Source organism: Pelobates fuscus, chromosome 2 (assembly GCF_036172605.1).
Source record: "Pelobates fuscus isolate aPelFus1 chromosome 2, aPelFus1.pri, whole genome shotgun sequence".
Lineage (NCBI taxonomy): Eukaryota > Metazoa > Chordata > Amphibia > Anura > Pelobatidae > Pelobates > Pelobates fuscus.
In genome coordinates, this window is record NC_086318.1 from 345,935,822 (window position 1) to 345,955,017 (window position 19,196).

General features: G+C 38.7%; 1 protein-coding gene across 2 annotated transcripts in view; it reads right to left on the reverse strand.

The window, feature by feature from the left end:
- Nucleotides 1-525: 525 nt before the first annotated feature.
- Nucleotides 526-19,196, reverse strand: part of MTRF1L (mitochondrial translation release factor 1 like) — a 36,597-nt gene continuing 17,926 nt past the window's right edge. For both annotated transcript variants that reach the window (XM_063441342.1, XM_063441343.1), the window contains exons 6-7: nucleotides 7,783-7,919; nucleotides 526-781 (exon numbers count right to left, since the gene is read on the reverse strand). In XM_063441342.1, coding sequence (XP_063297412.1) covers nucleotides 569-781; nucleotides 7,783-7,919 — 350 coding nt within the window. In that variant the 3' untranslated portion in view covers nucleotides 526-568. The remainder of the gene's footprint in view (nucleotides 782-7,782; nucleotides 7,920-19,196) is intronic.

The following is a 19,196-nucleotide window of genomic DNA, read 5'->3' on the forward strand; positions in this document are numbered from 1 at the left end:
GGTTAGAGAACAGCTAGCACAGGCACACATGCAAGGGAGCTAAAGGCAGGCGCACTCTTTCTAGCCCAGTTTGAAAGATTAAAAATGAGCAAGTTCTAGTTCAGATTTTTTTTTTTATAAAAAAAATAAAAAATAAAAAAAACTTTCAAAGAACACTTTAAACTCTTAAAACAATACAGCCTTCTTTTGTTCTTTTCCTATTAGCTCTACAAAGCTAAGAAGGGCCACACTCTTTCGTTACTGTGCGATTTGAGCCAATAAGCATAGTCCTGTATTGGCTGTGCTTTCTTATTTAGAAATATCTGATTTCTCCTGCAGGAAAAGACCAGATGTGACATGGGTTTGTGATGATTTTGTGTTGTGTTTTTTTTTTCTATGCTTGACCAGCTTTGACCCAAGGAGGAGCTTAAGTCTGCTCCATTTTCTGTGGGCAAAAATATTTTCCCACAATACTCATTTCTCTTACTGTGAGGCAAGTTTGCCATGACCGTGCCTTTTTGTTTGGGAAAGAACAGTCAAATTCAATTACAAAGAAGTGGTAATTTAATAATATAGTCCATGCATTTATTCACATAAGTTCTGTAGAAGGTTCTGAAATAATTTCCAGAAGAGATTCATAATCTGAAAACTCGCTGAGAGATTGGATCATCTCATCTAAATGTTCTTCACCAAAGAGAAACCCTTCTATGTCATGCAAAGATTTGCCAATTCGATGGTCTGTAACACGGTCTTGAGGGAAGTTATAGGTTCTAATTTTTTCAGATCTGCCCCTGGTGCCAATCTATGAGAAAAGCAAAGGAAAAAAAACAAAAACAGATTTTTAGAGTAGAACCTTTGCAACACAATCACAAGTTAAAACTGTTGTAAATGCACTTTAGAGCTGAATTATTTCATCTTTCATATTTACATAAAGTTGGCAAAAATATTACCTCAGTGGGATCGGTTTAGCCAAAAGTAACAAGCAAATGTTAATTATTGATAACAATCGATTAACACTTTCTGCTAGGATACGTAGGGATCCTTCCCGCTTGCCATTAAGAGACACAATATCTAAAAATCTTCATCATGACAAAGTAATCGAAATATATACATTTCAGTTTGTTCACCCCAAGATAAAGAACAAGTTTTTAATGTATTTTCTTCAATCATTAACTGAGCTGTTACACAGGTCATCGAGAAGCCTATAATTGGACAGCCATAGAAAGTTGTGCTGGGGAAGAAGGGGAGGGCTTGGATTACCTACAAATAGATCTGCAGTAATTGCAAACCAATATGCATTTTTTTATTTCGGGTTATGTGCATTAAATTGTTTATTTTAATAGTGCTCCTTTGCCAGGTGTTAGACTGTCACACCCAGCTCTAGTATCAGAAATTACAGTTGGAATCCCAGTGTAAGACAAAAACCAATAATGTTAAAGGCTGTGCAAAACAAACATTTCTCATCGCTGGATTCGTAAAAAGGAGCAATTATAAGCAAAACGTCTGTGCTCCTAGCCAGAGTTAAGATAGCATCTTTTCTACAAATTGAATTCCTAAAGGGCCTGTTGAATTGGATCAATATAGTGCATTTAATTACCTTTAATAACCTCCAATAGTTCAAATAACTTCTAAAGGAAAATTTAAACTAGGATCCTACAAGCAATGAAAAGCTTTAAAAAAGCTACCAGTTATTGGCTGGTAATGTCCCTAAAATGTCAAATTAGGTCTAACCAGAAAAAAAAAGTATTTGGCTGTATTTTCGCTCTAATACTTAGTGCAGTGTAGTGGTTTATTTAATAAGAAGCTGTGTGTTTTTATTTTTGTGTATATTATGTTTACGAGAATAGTGTTAAATTCCTCAACTGACAATGCTGTATTAAGTGTAACATTTTTATATATTTTTAATAAACATTATATAGAACCAGGGGAATGAACAACCGTTAAGGCCCATATTAATAAAGGAAGGAACAGTAAATAGACCACGTGTCTAGGTTCTACCCAATCCAGAGTTGCATGTGATTAGAAGGGAGCCTTGTGTTAGAACTTATGGACTTGCCTTGCAACTACAAGATGCAGAGGGCACTCGTTTAAGTCACTCTTGTTGTAAAAAGAGGTCAACTTGCTTGATTTGGTTACATCCGGAACCATCAATAAATAAATATGATCATGTCCTCATATTTTTACATATACTTCGCTTAAAAAAAAAAAAAAAAAAAAAACAATTTCCTTTCAAAAATGTATTAAAGGGTCATTATGTTAAATAGTTTTGATCCTTTGTCTTCTGAACGTAATGTGTACTTAAAGGTCTTATGGACATGTGCAAATGGCTGTTAAATGTTAAATAGGCATTCTTATACCAACATGAAATGAAATGTGTGGTATGCTTTCCAACAAACATTTAGAAATACTATGTACGGCTTTACTTTTCAAAAAGCTTTTTTTTTTTTTTTTTTAAGCGGCACTGTCATGCCGAACTTACCTGTCCTCAATCTCTTCCTCTTCTCCCCCTCTCTCAGGATATGTTCTTCTTTTCTTCCTGTTTTCTTTAAAATCATAAGACAAAGTAGGGACTCTTTGCCTTATGGAGGTTTCCTCCGCTTGACCAGCTTTGACCAGCAGAGGAGCAAAGTGTGCTTCATTTCCGCTGGTCAGAGCAATTTTCCCATAATTCTTACCTTTCCTCAGTGTTCCCGCGATGCTTCCTGTCATTTTAGGCGAAACTGCCGAATTGCGTTCTAACTGAATGAGAACAGTATGTTCGTTTGCTTTAGAACTCAATTCGGCACTTTGTTCATATCGGAATTTCATTCGAATGAATGAAACTCCGATTCAATTTGTGCCGCGGCTGCATCTTGCAGCCGCTTAGTAGACAACTCCCTAATTCCCACGATATTAGGGAGTTATCTTCCAAAAGGCTGAAAGACCACATTTACTAATACCAAGTATAGATTACTTAGTATTAGTAAATGATCTGCCCCTACTCGCTATACCGCGAGTAGGGGCGTTTAGTAAGCAGCATGTGGTTGCTCACTGTAAAAACAAAACAAACAAAAAAAAAAACCTATTGCCCCCACCCCTGTGCGACGGGTAGGGGACCTACTGTCCTCCACCCGGCCGCCACCCCTGCGTGGTGGGTGGAGGCCATAAATTACAATGGGGATACACACACCTACTTCCCTCCCCTTCCGCCCCTACCCTTGAGCGGTGGGTGGGGGGCCATAAAGCTAATGAGACAGGGCCACCTACTGTTCTACTGGCCCTAAGACAAATCCCTCCCCCCCCCCATCAAAGGTGGCTAGGGGTCCCCAAGCCCCTAGTCACCCACCCCAAAAAAAAGTTACCCCCTACCTACCCCCACTCACCCTAAAAAACAGTGAGGGGGGGGAATAAAATAACTAACCTGAAAAGAAAAATTAAATTTACCGTTTGACGTCTTCTTTTTTTCTAAAATCTTCATTTTTCAGCCCCAAAAAAGGCCAAAAAAAATTTAAAAAAAATACATCATACCCGAACTTAAAATAAAATAAAAAACCCGAGCACAAAAAAAATCCATCTTCACCCATGGAGGGCTCCACGCAATTAGGCTAAGGACACTGATTGGCTGGTTTAAGCCAATCAGAGTGCCTTGTGTCATTTTTACACAGCGTGGGAAAGTTCTTTGGGATTTTCTCACGCTGTGTAAAATGACAAAGAGCACTCTGATTGGTTAGATTCCAAGCCCACCAATCAGTGTTATGTATCAACTTACACAGCGTGGGAAAATTCCAAATAACTTTCCCACGCTGTGTAAAATGACAAAGAGCACTCTGAGTCGCTTGAAATCCATCCAATCACAGTGCTCTGTGTCATTTTACACAGCGTGGGAAAATTACAAAGAACTTTCCCACGCTGTGTAAAATGACACAAAGCACTCTGATTGGCTTAAACCAACCAATCAGAGTGTTCTTAGCCTAATTGCAGGGCGGGGCAAGGCTTTATAAGCCTTCGCCCTGCAGAGCTCAATCTGCGGGGAGCCCTTCATGGGTGAAGATGGCTTATTTTTTTTTGCGCTCAGGTTCTCTTTTTCATCAGGTTTTTTTTTTTGCTCTCCGGTTTTTTATTTTATTTTAAGTTCGAGGGGTATGATGTTTTTTTTATTTGGCCTTTTTGGGGCTGAAAAATGAAGATTTTAGAAATAAAAAAAGTCGTCAAATGGTAATTTTTCTTTTCAGGTTAGTTATTTTTTTCTCCCCTCACTATTTTTTAGGGTGAGGGGGGCGGGGGAGAACAGTAGGTCCACCCATTTGTAATTTATGGCCCCCACCCACCGCACAGGGGTGGGAGCAGGACAGTAGGTCGCCCCCCCATTATAATTTATTGCCCCGACCCATCCAGGGGTGGGGGCCGGGAGGACAGTAGGTCCCCCCCCATTATCTTTATGGCCCCCTCCCACAGGTCAGGGAGGACAGTAGGTCCCCCCCATTGTAATTTATGGCCCCCACACACCGCGAAGGGGTGGGGAGGACAGTAGGTCCCCCCCATTGTAATTTATGGGCCCCACCCACTGTGCAGGTGTAGGTCCTCCCCCTCATTATCTTTATGGCCCCCACTCACCACGCAGAGGTGGGGGACAAGGGGGGGGGGGAGGGGGGTGAAGGACAATAGGCCCCCCTTATTGTTATTTAGGGCCCCTACCCAGGGCCGGCCTTAGGTGATCAGACGCCCTGTGCGAGCCCAACATATGGCGCCCCCCCTTCAGCAAAACCCCTGCCCCTTCTACAATAACCCTGTTCCGCCTACTACAAAACCCTTCCACAAAACCCCCACCTCCCTTTCTACAAAAACCCTGCCCTCCTTTTTACAAAACACCTGCCCGTCTACAAAAACCCTGCTCTCCCTTTAATACAACCCCTGCCCAACCTTCTACAAAGTTTTTTCTCCCCCTTTAACAAAACACATGCTATCATTATATATATCAACTATACAGCAATGTACACATAATATCACTAAAAACCTTCCCCCTCCACCAAAACCACTGCCACCCTCTACAAAAGCCTTTTACTCATTCTACATAAACCCCTGTCCCCCTTCTACTAAACCCCTGTCCCCCTTCTACTAAACCCCTGTCCCCCTTCTACTAAACCCCTGTCCCCCTTCTACTAAACCCCTGTCCCCCTTCTACTAAACCCCTGTCCCCCTTCTACTAAACCCCTGTCCCCCTTCTACTAAACCCCTGTCCCCCTTCTACTAAACCCCTGTCCCCCTTCTACTAAACCCCTGTCCCCCTTATACTAAACCCCTGTCCCCCTTATACTAAACCCCTGTCCCCCTTATACTAAACCCCTGCTCCCCTTATACTAAACCCCTGCTCCCCTTATACTAAACCCCTGCTCCCCTTATACTAAACCCCTGCCCCCCTTATACTAAACCCCTGCCCCCCTTATACTAAACCCCTGCCCCCCTTATACTAAAGCCCTGCCCCCTTATACTAAACCCCTGCCCCCTTATACTAAACCCCTGCCCCCTTATACTAAAGCCCTGCCCCCTTATACTAAAGCCCTGCCCCCTTATACTAAACTCCTGCCCCCCTTATACTAAACTCCTGCCCCCCTTATACTAAACCCCTGCCCCATAAAACTAAGCCCCTGTTCCCTCTATAAACCCCCTGCTCCCCTTCAACAAAACCCATGCCCCCATCCACAAAATCCTTTCCCCTGCCACTTCACCAGAAATGCCTGCCCCCTCTTCCACAAAACCCCTTCCCTACACCAAAACCCTAACCCCTTCTATAAAACCTCTGCTCCTCCCTAAACCAAAACCCCTCCCCTTCTACAAAACCCCTTCCCCAAAATCTCAGCCAGAAAACCTCTGCTCCCGTTCTGCAAACCCCCCACACACAAAAACAACAATCTATTTAAGAAAAGAAAAACAATAGTTACAACAAGAATAAGCAGACTCACATTAAATCTTGCTGCTCCCTGGACCCTCCTGACAGTGTCCCAGTCTGCCGACCTTGATACCAGCACTGACCTCCTCCCTCACACTCACTGTGCGGATCCTTCCGCGAATTACTGTGGAGGCGGAGCATGCTCTTCCTCCGTGCTCCTGACCTCCTCTCTCTCCCGGTCGCTGCTCTCTTCATAATTTGCAAGTCAAGTGCACAGCACAATGCACTTGACTTGCTCTGCACATGACTCGGGCCGGCCTGTGAGTGACTGAGTGCGAGCTGTGTCGGCCGCCCGGCGCCCCTGTTGCCATGGCACCCTGTGCGGCCGCACAGCTCGCACACCCCTAAGGCCGGCCCTGCCCCTACCCATTGCACAGGGGTGGGGGCCGGATATTAGTTTTTTTTTTATAGCGAGTAGGGGCGAGTAGGGGCATTCGGGATATTTTAATCTCCCTTATGCTATTATGGGGGTCATACTGACCCCTATAGAGTGAGGGGGGACATGGGGGGCTTATGAAGTGACGGGGAGCACAGCTCCCTGCCACTTCTATCCTTTACATATTACAAGGAGGGAGCTGCGTGCCGGTAGCTCCCTCCTTGTAATAAACTGAACGAACAAACGAACACTGATATTCAGTGTTAGTTTGTTCGTCTGATTTTTCTATTCATTCGTCTTTCTGACCAATGAATGAATAGATGAAATTCCCGTTCGCATGTCCAAGTGTTTCACTGGGCATGTGCGGGAATCTCAGTGCTATCTAGTGTGGGCAGATGACGTGTCCCACAGGGACCTTATCTACCCACACAAAGATGGCGGCGCCCTGAATATAGGTCGGGGCAGAAAATAAAAAAATAGGTAATATGGGGGGCTTAGGGCATTTGGGGGTGCTTAGGGGTCAGTTAGATGTAGTGGAGCCGGGAGGGCGGTTAAAAAAACAAAACAAAAAACGGGATTCGGCCATGACAATGCCGCTTTAAGGGAACAGTTCTTTAAATGAATCATTAAACAAACTGGAAAGGGGAAAAAAATACCAAAAAAACCTTTAAGACATAAAAAATAGCTATTCCCAGTCTTTTGTTTTGAGGATTTTTATTTTTTAAATTTTTTTTATTGCTATGTAGATGAGATACATTATTTCCTTGTGAGAGGCTAAACAATAGGACAAAAGGAACGTACATTGACACAGAGCATTTTTACCTAGTCACTGAAAACAGTGGGTTGTGCTATTTAATCAGTTTAAAGTGTAATTTACTAGGCTCAGAGTTAGCATTCAAATTGCAACATTCAAGTGTAATTACATGAGACTATCCTATCTGGCTACATGGGGAAGGTTGCTAAATGTCCACTGATAAGCAAATGTAATTTGGTCTGATAAATAAAGCAAATTGCCATGTGAATTGCAGCAGTTAGAGTTGCACCATTTATACCAGGATGCCTTTTTATTTGTGCACGAGTGTCAATAGGCACACTTACAGAGCAGGCGATAAAATTAAAGTGAGTTACATCTGATTGAAAATGAAACCATTTTGTTTTCATGCCGGCTGTGTGAGTCACAACAGGGGATGTGTGGCTAGGGCGGCATAAACAGAAACAAAAGTAATTTAACTACAAAATGGCAGAAAGTTGAACAGCAAGACTGCAGGGGCATGATTTATACACCAAAACTGCTTAATCAAGCTAATGTTTTGGTGACTGTAGTGTTCCTTTAATTTAACTCTGGCAGGGCTGTAAACTGCTGATGAAGAGTCTTTAGGATCCAGATTGTGATATTGGCCATGGATTAAGATGTTCCGATGTAAGGGAAGACACACAATTCAAACATGCATAGAAACACCAGTCTTTTTTACAAAGGTATAATGACTATAAGTGGGCTTACCTGGACCTTTCTTGCATTGTACCGTTTTGTAGTTTCTTCTTCAAGTTTCATGCTGTATAGTTTTGCACGAAGAACCTGCATTGCCTTCTCTTTGTTTTTCAGCTGAGATCTCTCCTGCTGACACTCCGATACCACGCCTGGAAATTAAAATGAGGATACTTTACATAGCGGCACCATCATTAACAAGAAATGAAACAAACATCATGGGAAAGTACATTCTAGTGTGCAGATACAGTTCGTTTATTATTCCTTGGCTCTCTTAGGGAAAAAAAACAACAACAACGTGTAGTAGCTAAAAAGAAACAGGTACATTTGTTGAAATCGTGTGACTAATCATGTAGCTAAACTTGGCAAGATAAATGTAACATTTAAATAAACTAAATTTTATATATATTGACTTATATTACGTGGATACATTTTTGTGGGACCACTTTGTATTGCTACTATATAGTGGCAGGCAGTGCAAGGTTTTCAAGATAAAGATGTGCTGCACTGAAACACAAGTCAAGAGCTTATTTTCTTTGTTCCTTCCTGTGGTCTTTAGCGGTTACTGATTAGGAAGGAGGGGCTTACTACAGCTCTGGTTACAATCTGATGACAAAGGTGGTTTTGTTTGAAGCCAGGTTGTAGAACTGCTCAAGTAGGCTGTCACTCTCAAGACAGCCAAAGTGTGGGTAGGAGGGTGTTTGATGACAGACTGTAGGTTTATTACAGATACCACTACCAAGCTATTGACGTGCTACCGTTAATGCTCCATAATATTACAGTGAGGCAGGATGTCAACCTTTGTAGGCTACTATTTTAGCAGCCAATGTAAAAGGTAATGTGCTGGTACATTAGGATAAGCCTTAGAAGATTTATATGGGATCACAGCTGAAATGTCTTGATGCAAGTTCCGTTATGCTGTAGTAAAAGCAATATAGCCATATTACATTTACCTATTTTCGGATAGTGAGATTTTTTTTTTGTGTGTACTATCAGTAGAAATCTGTGATATACCAAAACATTTTCATTCCTAGAGCGGTTACCATAACATGGTGAAATCTGTAGTAAAGTTTTCACTTTATTCCAAGATTGAGCAAAAATCCTACTTATGTTCATTTCTTTCTAAGAGCTTTGAAAAAAAAGAAAGAAAATACAGCATCCTTTGCAGTCAGGTAGTGAGACCTGTTTAACCCCTTAAGGACACATGACATGTGTGACATGTCATGATTCCCTTTTATTCCAGAAGTTTGGTCCTTAAGGAGTTAAAAGTGTTCTAATCTTTTTGCTCCAAGTAAGATTAAAAATCCTTCTTACATTAAGTTCGAAGAGCATTATTAAAAAAAACAACAACACACAACAACAGCATCCATTGCAGTCAGGTAGTGAGATCTGTATTTTTTTCAGATTAGAGAAGTGTTTGGTTCCAACAACCATGAATTTGGACAACTGGTTAAAATAAGGAACTATCAAGAGAAAAATTATTACTACTTCTAACTGTTTGAAATTTTTGAAACTGAGAAAGATGATACAACAAGAAACCAAGAAAACAAGACCAAATAGTTGAATCTACTATTTCCTCAAATAGCAGAGACAAGCCCCAAAAAAAAAAAAAGCACACAATGCTACGTAATCATTTTCTCAAAAAAAAAAAAGGCAACAGCTACTTAACATTTGGATTCACAAGTGCCAGAAATAAAGAAATACCTCAAGCACAATGCTTAGCCTGCAAGAAAATATTGCCAAACAGTTTGTTAGCACTTGCTAAATTACGTCGTCATTTTGAGCAAAACCACGCAGAGTACAAAGATAAAGACATTGCCTTTTTTTAAGCTAAAGCTTCAGGAGTATCATTAGATTAAACCGTTTATGAGAAAAATATTTGAAAATGATAATTAAAAAAAAGCCACTTATTAACTAGGTTTTTTTTTTTTTTTTTTTTTAAGGGGTTCCACGATGTTGATATACTATGTCTAAGGGTTCCACAGGTGTTATGGGCAAATGCAAATATTACAAGTTTTAGAATGAAATGTTGTATTTCTTAACTGTGTACTTTGTCTTTAAGAGATATTGCAAACTGACAAGGTGTTAGAAATAAAACAGTTTTTCATAGATGTTTCTTTAAGCAATAACCTCAGTGCATAATATGTTTGCGCCATTTTGTGCCAGACAAATTACAATAACAATAATGCATAAACAAGCTTCAAGGCTATCCTATGACTCTTGCAGTACCCAATATACTGTGGTAACCTTAATAGATAAGGATGTCCAGACTTTAAGATGCCATCTTGAACTAAGTCAGGAAAATTTCCATGACGTATGCACCCTTTAGTTACGGCCTTGTATGTTTGCCAAATTAAGGGAGGTCCTAAAATGAATAAAGTAAAAGAAATGTTACTTTTTCATTTATGAACTACGGTAACCTAAAATGACGACACCTAAGGTATAAATAAGTGTACTTTTAAATGTTAAGACACAGAGGAGAGACTTGGAGACAGACGCTGCTCCATCTTAAAATGACAGAGAGGCTGACATGATCAGAAGGGTATGTTAACCTATTAATGATATTTGCAAGCATTTAATTTCATCTTATAAACTCTGCTATAATGGATTTTATATGTCTATATTTATATTTTTATATAATAAATATCTAAAAGACAAAATCTATTGCTTCCAAGACAATCCTTATTTTATATTGTATTCTCAATTATTTATATATGTTAAATAGAGGATCTCTTACTAACTATATAAAATGATGGCTAAGATATCTGTATGGTTAGCCCTACTAAGTTCTATGCTTTAAGACATTATAGTGGTAAATAAGGGAACCGCCAGCGGTTACAATTGGCGACCACGAAGGGACTTGTACTTGGAAGCTTTAAATAAAAAACAACAAATACCTAGGTAACTTCTTATACGTAAGAGAAGACACAATACTTTGTCATGGCACAAGTCTTGAAATATCAAGAATCTAATGAGCTATTTGTAGCCCAGACTCAGAGAGAGATCTTCATCATGGAGAGATGATTTTAATGTGAACAAGGCACTTTGAGTTCAGGTGCCAGGTACATCGTAATTAGCATACAATGCTGAAATTGTGGATCTTAATTAATATCATAAGAGAACAAATATACATATTTGGTAAACTCCCTGATATGCCTAATACACCAGCACAGCATGGCCCATTAGTTCCAGGACAGTGGATTGCAGGCAGAGGGATATGTTCTCTTTGTAGCTGCTTAGTATGCATGCGCAGGAAAAAGATTAATGCAAAATGTTGTCAAAAGAAAAGTGATCAGACAGAGCGATGAAATTTGAAATCCAAGTCCAAGAATGCAAAGAAAATTGCATTATGGCTTAATAAAAACATTCATGCAACAGACAGACAGGATTTTTAATTGTTGCATTACTGCCTTCTGGATTCTAATGTCCACTATATATGAAAAGTTTTATAAAACAGTGATAATTTCCATATTGTCAGTTACGCTAGCTGTTCATTAAAAAAAATCAGGAATTATAACAGTATAACTATTATTGGAGTCTGGAGTTTACAGCCAAGGTTGCGGAGATACAGAGACATGTAAACATTCCAAGGAATTGAGAAGTTGTTGTTTTATATTCCAAATTATGAACAACATTATTACATACAGCCATAAAGAGTATGACATGGCTTTTAAATACATTCAAGTGCAGTACAATGCAGCATATATTTTATATAATATATGCTAACTAGCTCATATTTGTTCCTAAACAGAGTTGAAATTATACTACCCTCCTAGAAAAAAATGCAACCGGTGGTTATACATCCTTTGCTTCCCTAAATGCTCTGCAAAAATAAATATTTATAAAATGATTAAAATAATATATATGTAAAATAAAATCAGGGCAAAATAAAATTGTAACAATACAGGAACTCTGATAACATTTAAACTGAAATTATTAAAGGCTTATTTATATGAAAGGTTAGCTTTAAATGTAACCAAAAGATACTAAATTACGTGTTAAGCAGCCAGCCCAATTCACTAGAATAGCATAAGTATTCGACTATTTAAAGTGCACAATTCCTGCACATAATGACTTTGCTTACTCAGGTACAGTCTTTAGTCTATTGCAATGGCAGAAGGATTAAAGTCCACCAATTTTAAAAGGGAAAGCTTACTTAAAATCAGTGGTACTATCCCACTGTACCTGTAGTGCTAGCAGTAAGGAAATTAGAACAATGATATTGTACTACTGACTAGTCAGATCAGACACATGTAATCTCAGTGAATTTCATAAACTAGGTTTTTATAAAACATAAAATAAGATTAAATATCAATGTTGTTTATAAATAAATGTATATAGACCAGGCAATCAGAGCATTCAGCAGCCTGTTCTCTCTGAGCCAGAAAAGGATTTATAAAAAAATTAAAATAAAGAGTAGGTTTTTAAAAAGTCCACAGTCAACCACACATGAAGGGTGAAATAATTGCTTCTTTAAAAGCTATATGCTGCCGTCATTATGTATATAAATACAGATTAGGGCACAGCGTAGAAATAAAAATACAGTTTCAAATCTCATATATGGGGATTCGGTTCCACCACATATTCTACAATTCTGAAAGAGGCTAATTTTAATAATAATATGTTGTAAAAGCATGGTAATATAATAATGCAAAATTAATTTGATATTGCAAAGCCTGCAATATTCTAAACAGACATTAAAATTTAAGAAAAAAAGAAAAATAATAATGCATAAAAAGAATGCAGTGTCAATTAAAGTGATAATGCTCTGATATAGTAAATCCCATTGCATGTCTGCTATATAAAAAGTATAATTAAGGTAACTTTACTGTCCAAAGCCCCCTCACATCTATTTTATACAATCTATACTTTTCTGTGGTCAGCTCCAAAGGGGCCGCTGAAACTGGGGGGCTAAGAGGGGTGCTCATCCTAAAAGGAATCAGATTTCACACTTAAAATAAAAATAAAAACTAAATTATAATTATAGAAAATGAATCATGGGAACACCCAGAACATGCATTTTTGTATATAATCTTAATTTGCAGATATTTTATGCCTTAAAGACATATAAAGGATATTTAATTAGATATGCAGGTATCTCTAAAGATTAAGCAATGTTAAAATAAATAAATAATATTTATTTATTTATTTAACCACAATATAAACAGTCACAATATAAACAGCTTTGTTAAACAGATTTAATTACAAGGATTATGTCAAAAAAATATACAGAATACATTTACAACAGGCAAGTTTAGCATAAATGCAAAGTTGTTGTTTTTGGGGGATTTATTATTGCCCAAGAAATCTGAACGTATTCAGAATTTTTGAGAGCAGCAAGTATAGATAGCAGATTGCAATGGACACCATTACAATATTGCTTTGCCGATTGAGGTCAGAGCTATAAAGAATAAATAAATAAATGTTCTATAGCTCGCTAGACCACTGGCTTTTAATGAACAGTTTGCACAACACTTATGAATAGTTTGTAATACTGCACATTATAGCTAAAAGGGTACAGGGTAAAAATGCTATTTCACTGTTTAATAGACTTACCCAGTATTTAAGGACGATGTTTCTTGCAAAGTCATCGGGACTTTGAGGGAGGTTCTAACTACGTTTAATTAATTAATTTACTAAAGAAAAGAAGAAAAGGTTTTGTTTTTTTCCCCCTGCAAGTGAAATTTCAGCGCAAGGTCATGTGTTCACAGACTATTCGGTTTTTAAGAAAAAAAGCTGTTCTTTATCTCTCATTATGAATGGCCTTGTAATACCTATGCACACTAAAAGTTGGCTTTTAAATGTTATTGTTTTAACTTTAATATTTCATAGTTAATACAGAGGATAAAGTAATTCAAAGAAAATATATTTAAAGTATATTAATTGATAAGATTTCATTTATCTATTTTGGTCCACTGTTCACTGATCTCGAATCTCAGTTTGGTGTTCAAACAGTTTTTCTTGCGCTACGTCGTGAGTTTATAGCCACAACTGCATTTTACTTTGTGGTAACAAATTGAAAGCCTGGCATTGTAATACGTGTATGGACATGCTTATAACAAAGCATGGTCCCTCTCCTCATACAGTTGGCCGTTAACAGGCACTTTGATGCAATGTGTCTGTGGTCACTGGATCACAAAAGCATACCCTCTTAGTCATTATGTAGAGTTTAAGCTTGCAATGATATCCAGACCTTATCCACCTGGTATCCACATAAATACTCCTCTCGTTTAGAGGGGTTAATTACATAATAAACATTGAAGGTAATATGTTGGTTGTTCTTCCTATAGAGCAGGGGTTCTCAACAGTCCTCAGGACCCCCTACCAGTCCAGGATTTGGGGATTACCTGGGTGTGTCTAAGGTGTTTAGAAAAAGGGAAAAGAAACACCTTGGACTCTAAGGTGTTTTTTTTTTCTTTTTCTAAACACCTTAGACACACCCAGGTAATCCCTAAACCCTGGACTGGTAGGGGGTCCTTGAGGACAAGGTTGAGAACCCCTGCTATAGAGGAAAGATAGACTTGCCCAAAAGCTTTTTCATGGCTTGGACAAGCTCTTATAGAGAGAGGTAATGTACTTCTGACTCCTGAAAAGGAATATTGGTGTCCCAATATGGGAAATACTGTAATTCATGTGTTTAGTAATCATAAGCATTTGCTTATTGCCACATTACTGATGTACTGTTTATTGAAATAATATATAACGCACTTTTTGAATTACTATATATTGGAAGTTTGCCAACATCTCATGGTTATAAATATGTTTTTGTATGTGTTGATGCATGTACCAGGTTTACTTGGATATATCCTGTGCGAAGTGCAACCTCTGATACCACGTTTTCTAGTCTCACTTCCTTAGTATGCATTAATATATATAATCCCAGGACCATTAATTTGGATGGTGGTCCTGCAGTTACTGCAAAGGAAACCCAAAACTGGGCAACCACATTTGGGTTACTTTGGGATTTCAGTGCGCCAACCACCCCCAAAGTAGTGGGGTTGTGGTCTGGGAAAATGCTGAGGTTAAATGATTATTAACCAAGTTACTAGTTGCTTGCCCCACACAGTGGTATCTATTTATTCCTATGGTACAGATGAGCATTCACAACATACCTGATGATACAAATGGTGAGACACCATATGAAATGTTACATGTTTTTCACTGACAAACATATTTCTGCTCCAGGGAATGCTTAAAACCTTTGGTTCTATTAGAGAAATTTAGGGATTTTTTTTTCAGCCCCCCTCACCATGCACCACCACCTATTTCCTACTGTTGGCCAGCTTGTCCTGGTGAGGGTGACTCCGAGAACAATCAGAGCCAACAGAGAACATTACGTTTTGATATTTTACAACCGGCTAAATACTTCCAGGACGTTCACAGAACCACTGACTGATGCAATGGATGCTGTTAAAGATGACAAGATAAAACAAATAGAGGACGACAGAAATGCCACCACAATCATAGCCACGTAACAGACTGAATCATGATCTGACATCTGAACCTGCAAATGTGAAGGAGAAGGATGAACAGCCAGACGTGATATATTCACAGTTAACATGGAATGTATGAAAAATGAATCATCATCATTATAAGAAAGACTCTGGAGAAAACGGACTGAACCTGAATTATCTTATACAGTAAGAAAGAAATGCAAAGATGGAAGCAAAAGGATGCTAGAAAATTGGTTATGGTGTCTCCTTCTTACAATCTGCAGCATTATCATAACATCAACCCTAGCTGTCGTTTTAAAACTGCATTGGGATGTTAACAAGCAGGAAACACCGGAACTGAATTGGACTGCACACTATACAAGTTCTGTGATCGTGAGGACTACCTCCAAGAACCATCTCAAAAGGAGAGACACAGCTCACAGTGAAATGATTGCTAATGTGACCTACACTGGTATTTCACAAAGAACCTATTGAGATCATTCCAAAAACCGATTATACATGAAAAACATGACTCTATGAAGGTGATGTAAGAAAAGACTTTGCTATATAGTTATCATTGGGTGACTACCGCAAACAGCCTTCTTATGCTGGAAAGAAGTGCTATGCTAATTCTGGACATTGCTATTATGTTTCCAGACAGAAGATGACCGGAAAAAGAAATAAAGGCTGATAACTGTCAACACCCAGCTGTTTCTCAAGATGGAACATGGTACTGACAAAACCTGATTGACTATCAAAGCACCTCACAGTACAAGACACAGATTGTTACCTACAACTCAGATAAAGTGGTTAACAGGAAGGAGCAGAAGAAGAGGAATATAGATTTCCTACTGGAGTGAAAAACCATCCTGGAACAATATTCTGCAACAATGACATTTGGTGGCATATGAATTTGAATTCGGCAGAAACACATTAACGAAAGAAACCTCGATGCAATTAATAAATAATAAGACTGGCCTACTAAGAGCAGATGCCCTACCAAGAGAATGGAATATAAAAGGCCAGCAAAAACTTTCGGAAACCTGACTTCATGGGTCACTTATACTAAAGCACGATTTGCAGCTTCTCTTAAACTCTACATATTATGTACATACCTGCAAAGCAAGGAACTCCTGTAAACATAAACACAGAGACATTGATACAACAAGGAATCTGTAATGGTTCTGTTGCAGATGTGATCTAGCGATGTATTCCTTGCTCTTTTGGTATAACTATACCATTCAAAACGTTAAATGGCTCCATAGAATCAAACGACAAAGGATTCTTGCTATATTCTGGACTTCCAGGAATGTGGTGCATGGACAGAAAAATGATAATTACTAAAGCAATCATGCCATTTTTTTTCCTGTATCAGAAATGTGTCAGTGACAATGTGTAATATAATACAGATACTATAATTAATGGTATAAAATACACATAATGTGTTAATTACAAAGGTGGATAGACTTTGTGAATATCTGAAACGTAATTGAAGATTATTGCTAAAATGCCATATGCAGCTGCAGTCTGGCCTACAAACAAATATATTAGACAAAGTATAAGAGCATAACAGCTAATTAACCAGATGAATAATTGAATCATGATAGTTGAAGATCATATGATTGCAATAACAACTGCAATAATGAATAATGTTTAAACTTTAGAAGAAAGTGTAAAATGTTTTTATTACATCAGAAACTACTTGATATTCATTTAAGTTTACAGAGTGGTATAATTAATATAATCTAATTAATATAAGTGAAGTACTTCAACAGTTAAAATTTAACTGAGACAGGCAGAAACTTTACTTCAACTATCACAAAGTTTATTTATAATGATAAACATATTCAGTCTGCCAGAGCTAGGGCAATGGAAAGTAAAAGTATTATGGGTTAACGCGTTCAGGTGATATACATGATGATTTGGGAAATTGATAATTTAGGTCACCTATTGCAAACTGGTGAAAAGATGTCAAAGACAAATTCAACATCCATACCACTATATGTATATATATTAAAATACACGTAATCAAATATTTTATCGGTTTTTCAAATACCAAGAAAATTACATTTTGTTTGTGATGGTTAAAGGTACATATACCGGGGGCGGGGCCGGACCGCCGAGCTGAGCGGTCGCAGGACAGCTCAGCTCCCGCAAAACGAGGCAAATAAAACCTGTAAATCGGGTTTATGAAAACCTGCGACCCTCCAAGTAACCGGGCTGCCTGAGCTGAGGAGAGGCTTGCTCCTGGAGCTCTAGTCCCTCGGAGGAGAGGGCCCGCTGCATCAGGTGGGACCTCGCCTGGCGGTGAGTGAAGCGGACGGCCGCCGCGGCACTATCCTGCCCGAAGGAGCCCGACGCAAGCAGACTACAGGCGGGTCCGGTCCCCCCACCCTACAGCCGCACTCGGAGGCCGCGATACACCAGGCCGCATCGAGGGCCGGAGGCCTAAGGCTAAAATGGCGGAGGCCACATGTGAGTACCTGAGGGCCAGAGAGAAATGGACCAGCAGCGCTCACGGATCCAAGGAGGCGACCAAGCGCCAAGGCGAGGAAAGGCGACCTGTGACAAACCCACGGGACCTGCCGCCCTACTCCGCAAGCAAAGTACCTGAACCTAGCCACATGTAGAAGGCTGAAACAGCAATGGCGCCTGACACATGGCATGACGCACCGGATCAGACCTCCCTGATGTTGCAGCTTAGAAGCGTGGCGGATATGGGAGAGAACACCGCTCCTCCGTTACATGTGAACAAGCACAACACCCGGACTGACACCCTGAGAGAATAGCGCCGCTAATACTGAGCAACATCTACTCCACGCAAACGGACACTGACTTTTAGCGATCTCTAGATCTTGCACACGCTATGGAGCATCTGACACATCTCAACACATAAGCTTAAGATAGATGTAAATCAGTTAGTTTTGCTCTCCTTGGGAGTTCCCATATCTGCAGGTACCCCAAACATAGCGAAGCATGTGAGTCCTGAGGTTGCCATTAGCCTGTCAAATTAAGCTAACATAGCTGAGTTACAACTGTTCATTCTTGCATGTAATATTCTTGAAATCCTACATTTCCACACGAGCAGGCTTCTCTGTTTAATTTGCAAGCACATTAGACATACTATTTCAGATTTCCCTCAGCCTACATCTTGCTTATCATGTCTACTTTACTATATTTTACACGTGACAAGCACAGTTTACGTAATCTTCAATTATTCTCACGTAATAATGGAACCTAGCCTGTACTAACATGTTGATATACTATAAGAATGTGGCAATCTTTCTTGAGAATGTATTCCAAACAATGCTGATAATTCTATCTTGTTTTACCTTGTAATTACTTTGTATTCTGTATCTTGTGACGCAAAGGCCATAATATAGAACATTACAAAAATATAAAAGGAGGCAGACACTCATGGGAGAGGCTTCATTATGTTAGCGTGACCCCAATCTGTATAAGAAACGTGCATCCCCTTCATTCTTTTCTGTATCCCATTTACCATATGCCTCAATGAAAGAAAGAATTAAAAAAAAAAAAAAAAAAAAAAAAAAAAGGTACATATACCTTGTGGTAATGATCCTGCCACATCTATTGATTGTTTAATCAATATATCATGCATATGATTATTAATTCTTATTCTGATTGTAACATACCCCACTTCAACCAGTTATAGTTACAACAGATTCGGATATATATCATTTATATATATATATATATATATATATATATATATATTATTAACAATAAAAAAAAGTGTTAAAATCACTTATACAAAGGTAGAGTTAAAATATAAATACCTTCAATATTGTATCTGAGTGCTTTCTTAACTCACTTTTAGAAATAATAAAACATTCAAATCATCTTAAGCCACACCCAACAGCCACTGAAAAATATACTTAAACCATTAAGATTCACATTGTTAAGCATCCAATCTCATGAATGTAACTTTCCACAATGGCTGTCAGATCTTGGTAAAAAAAAAAATGTTTTTAA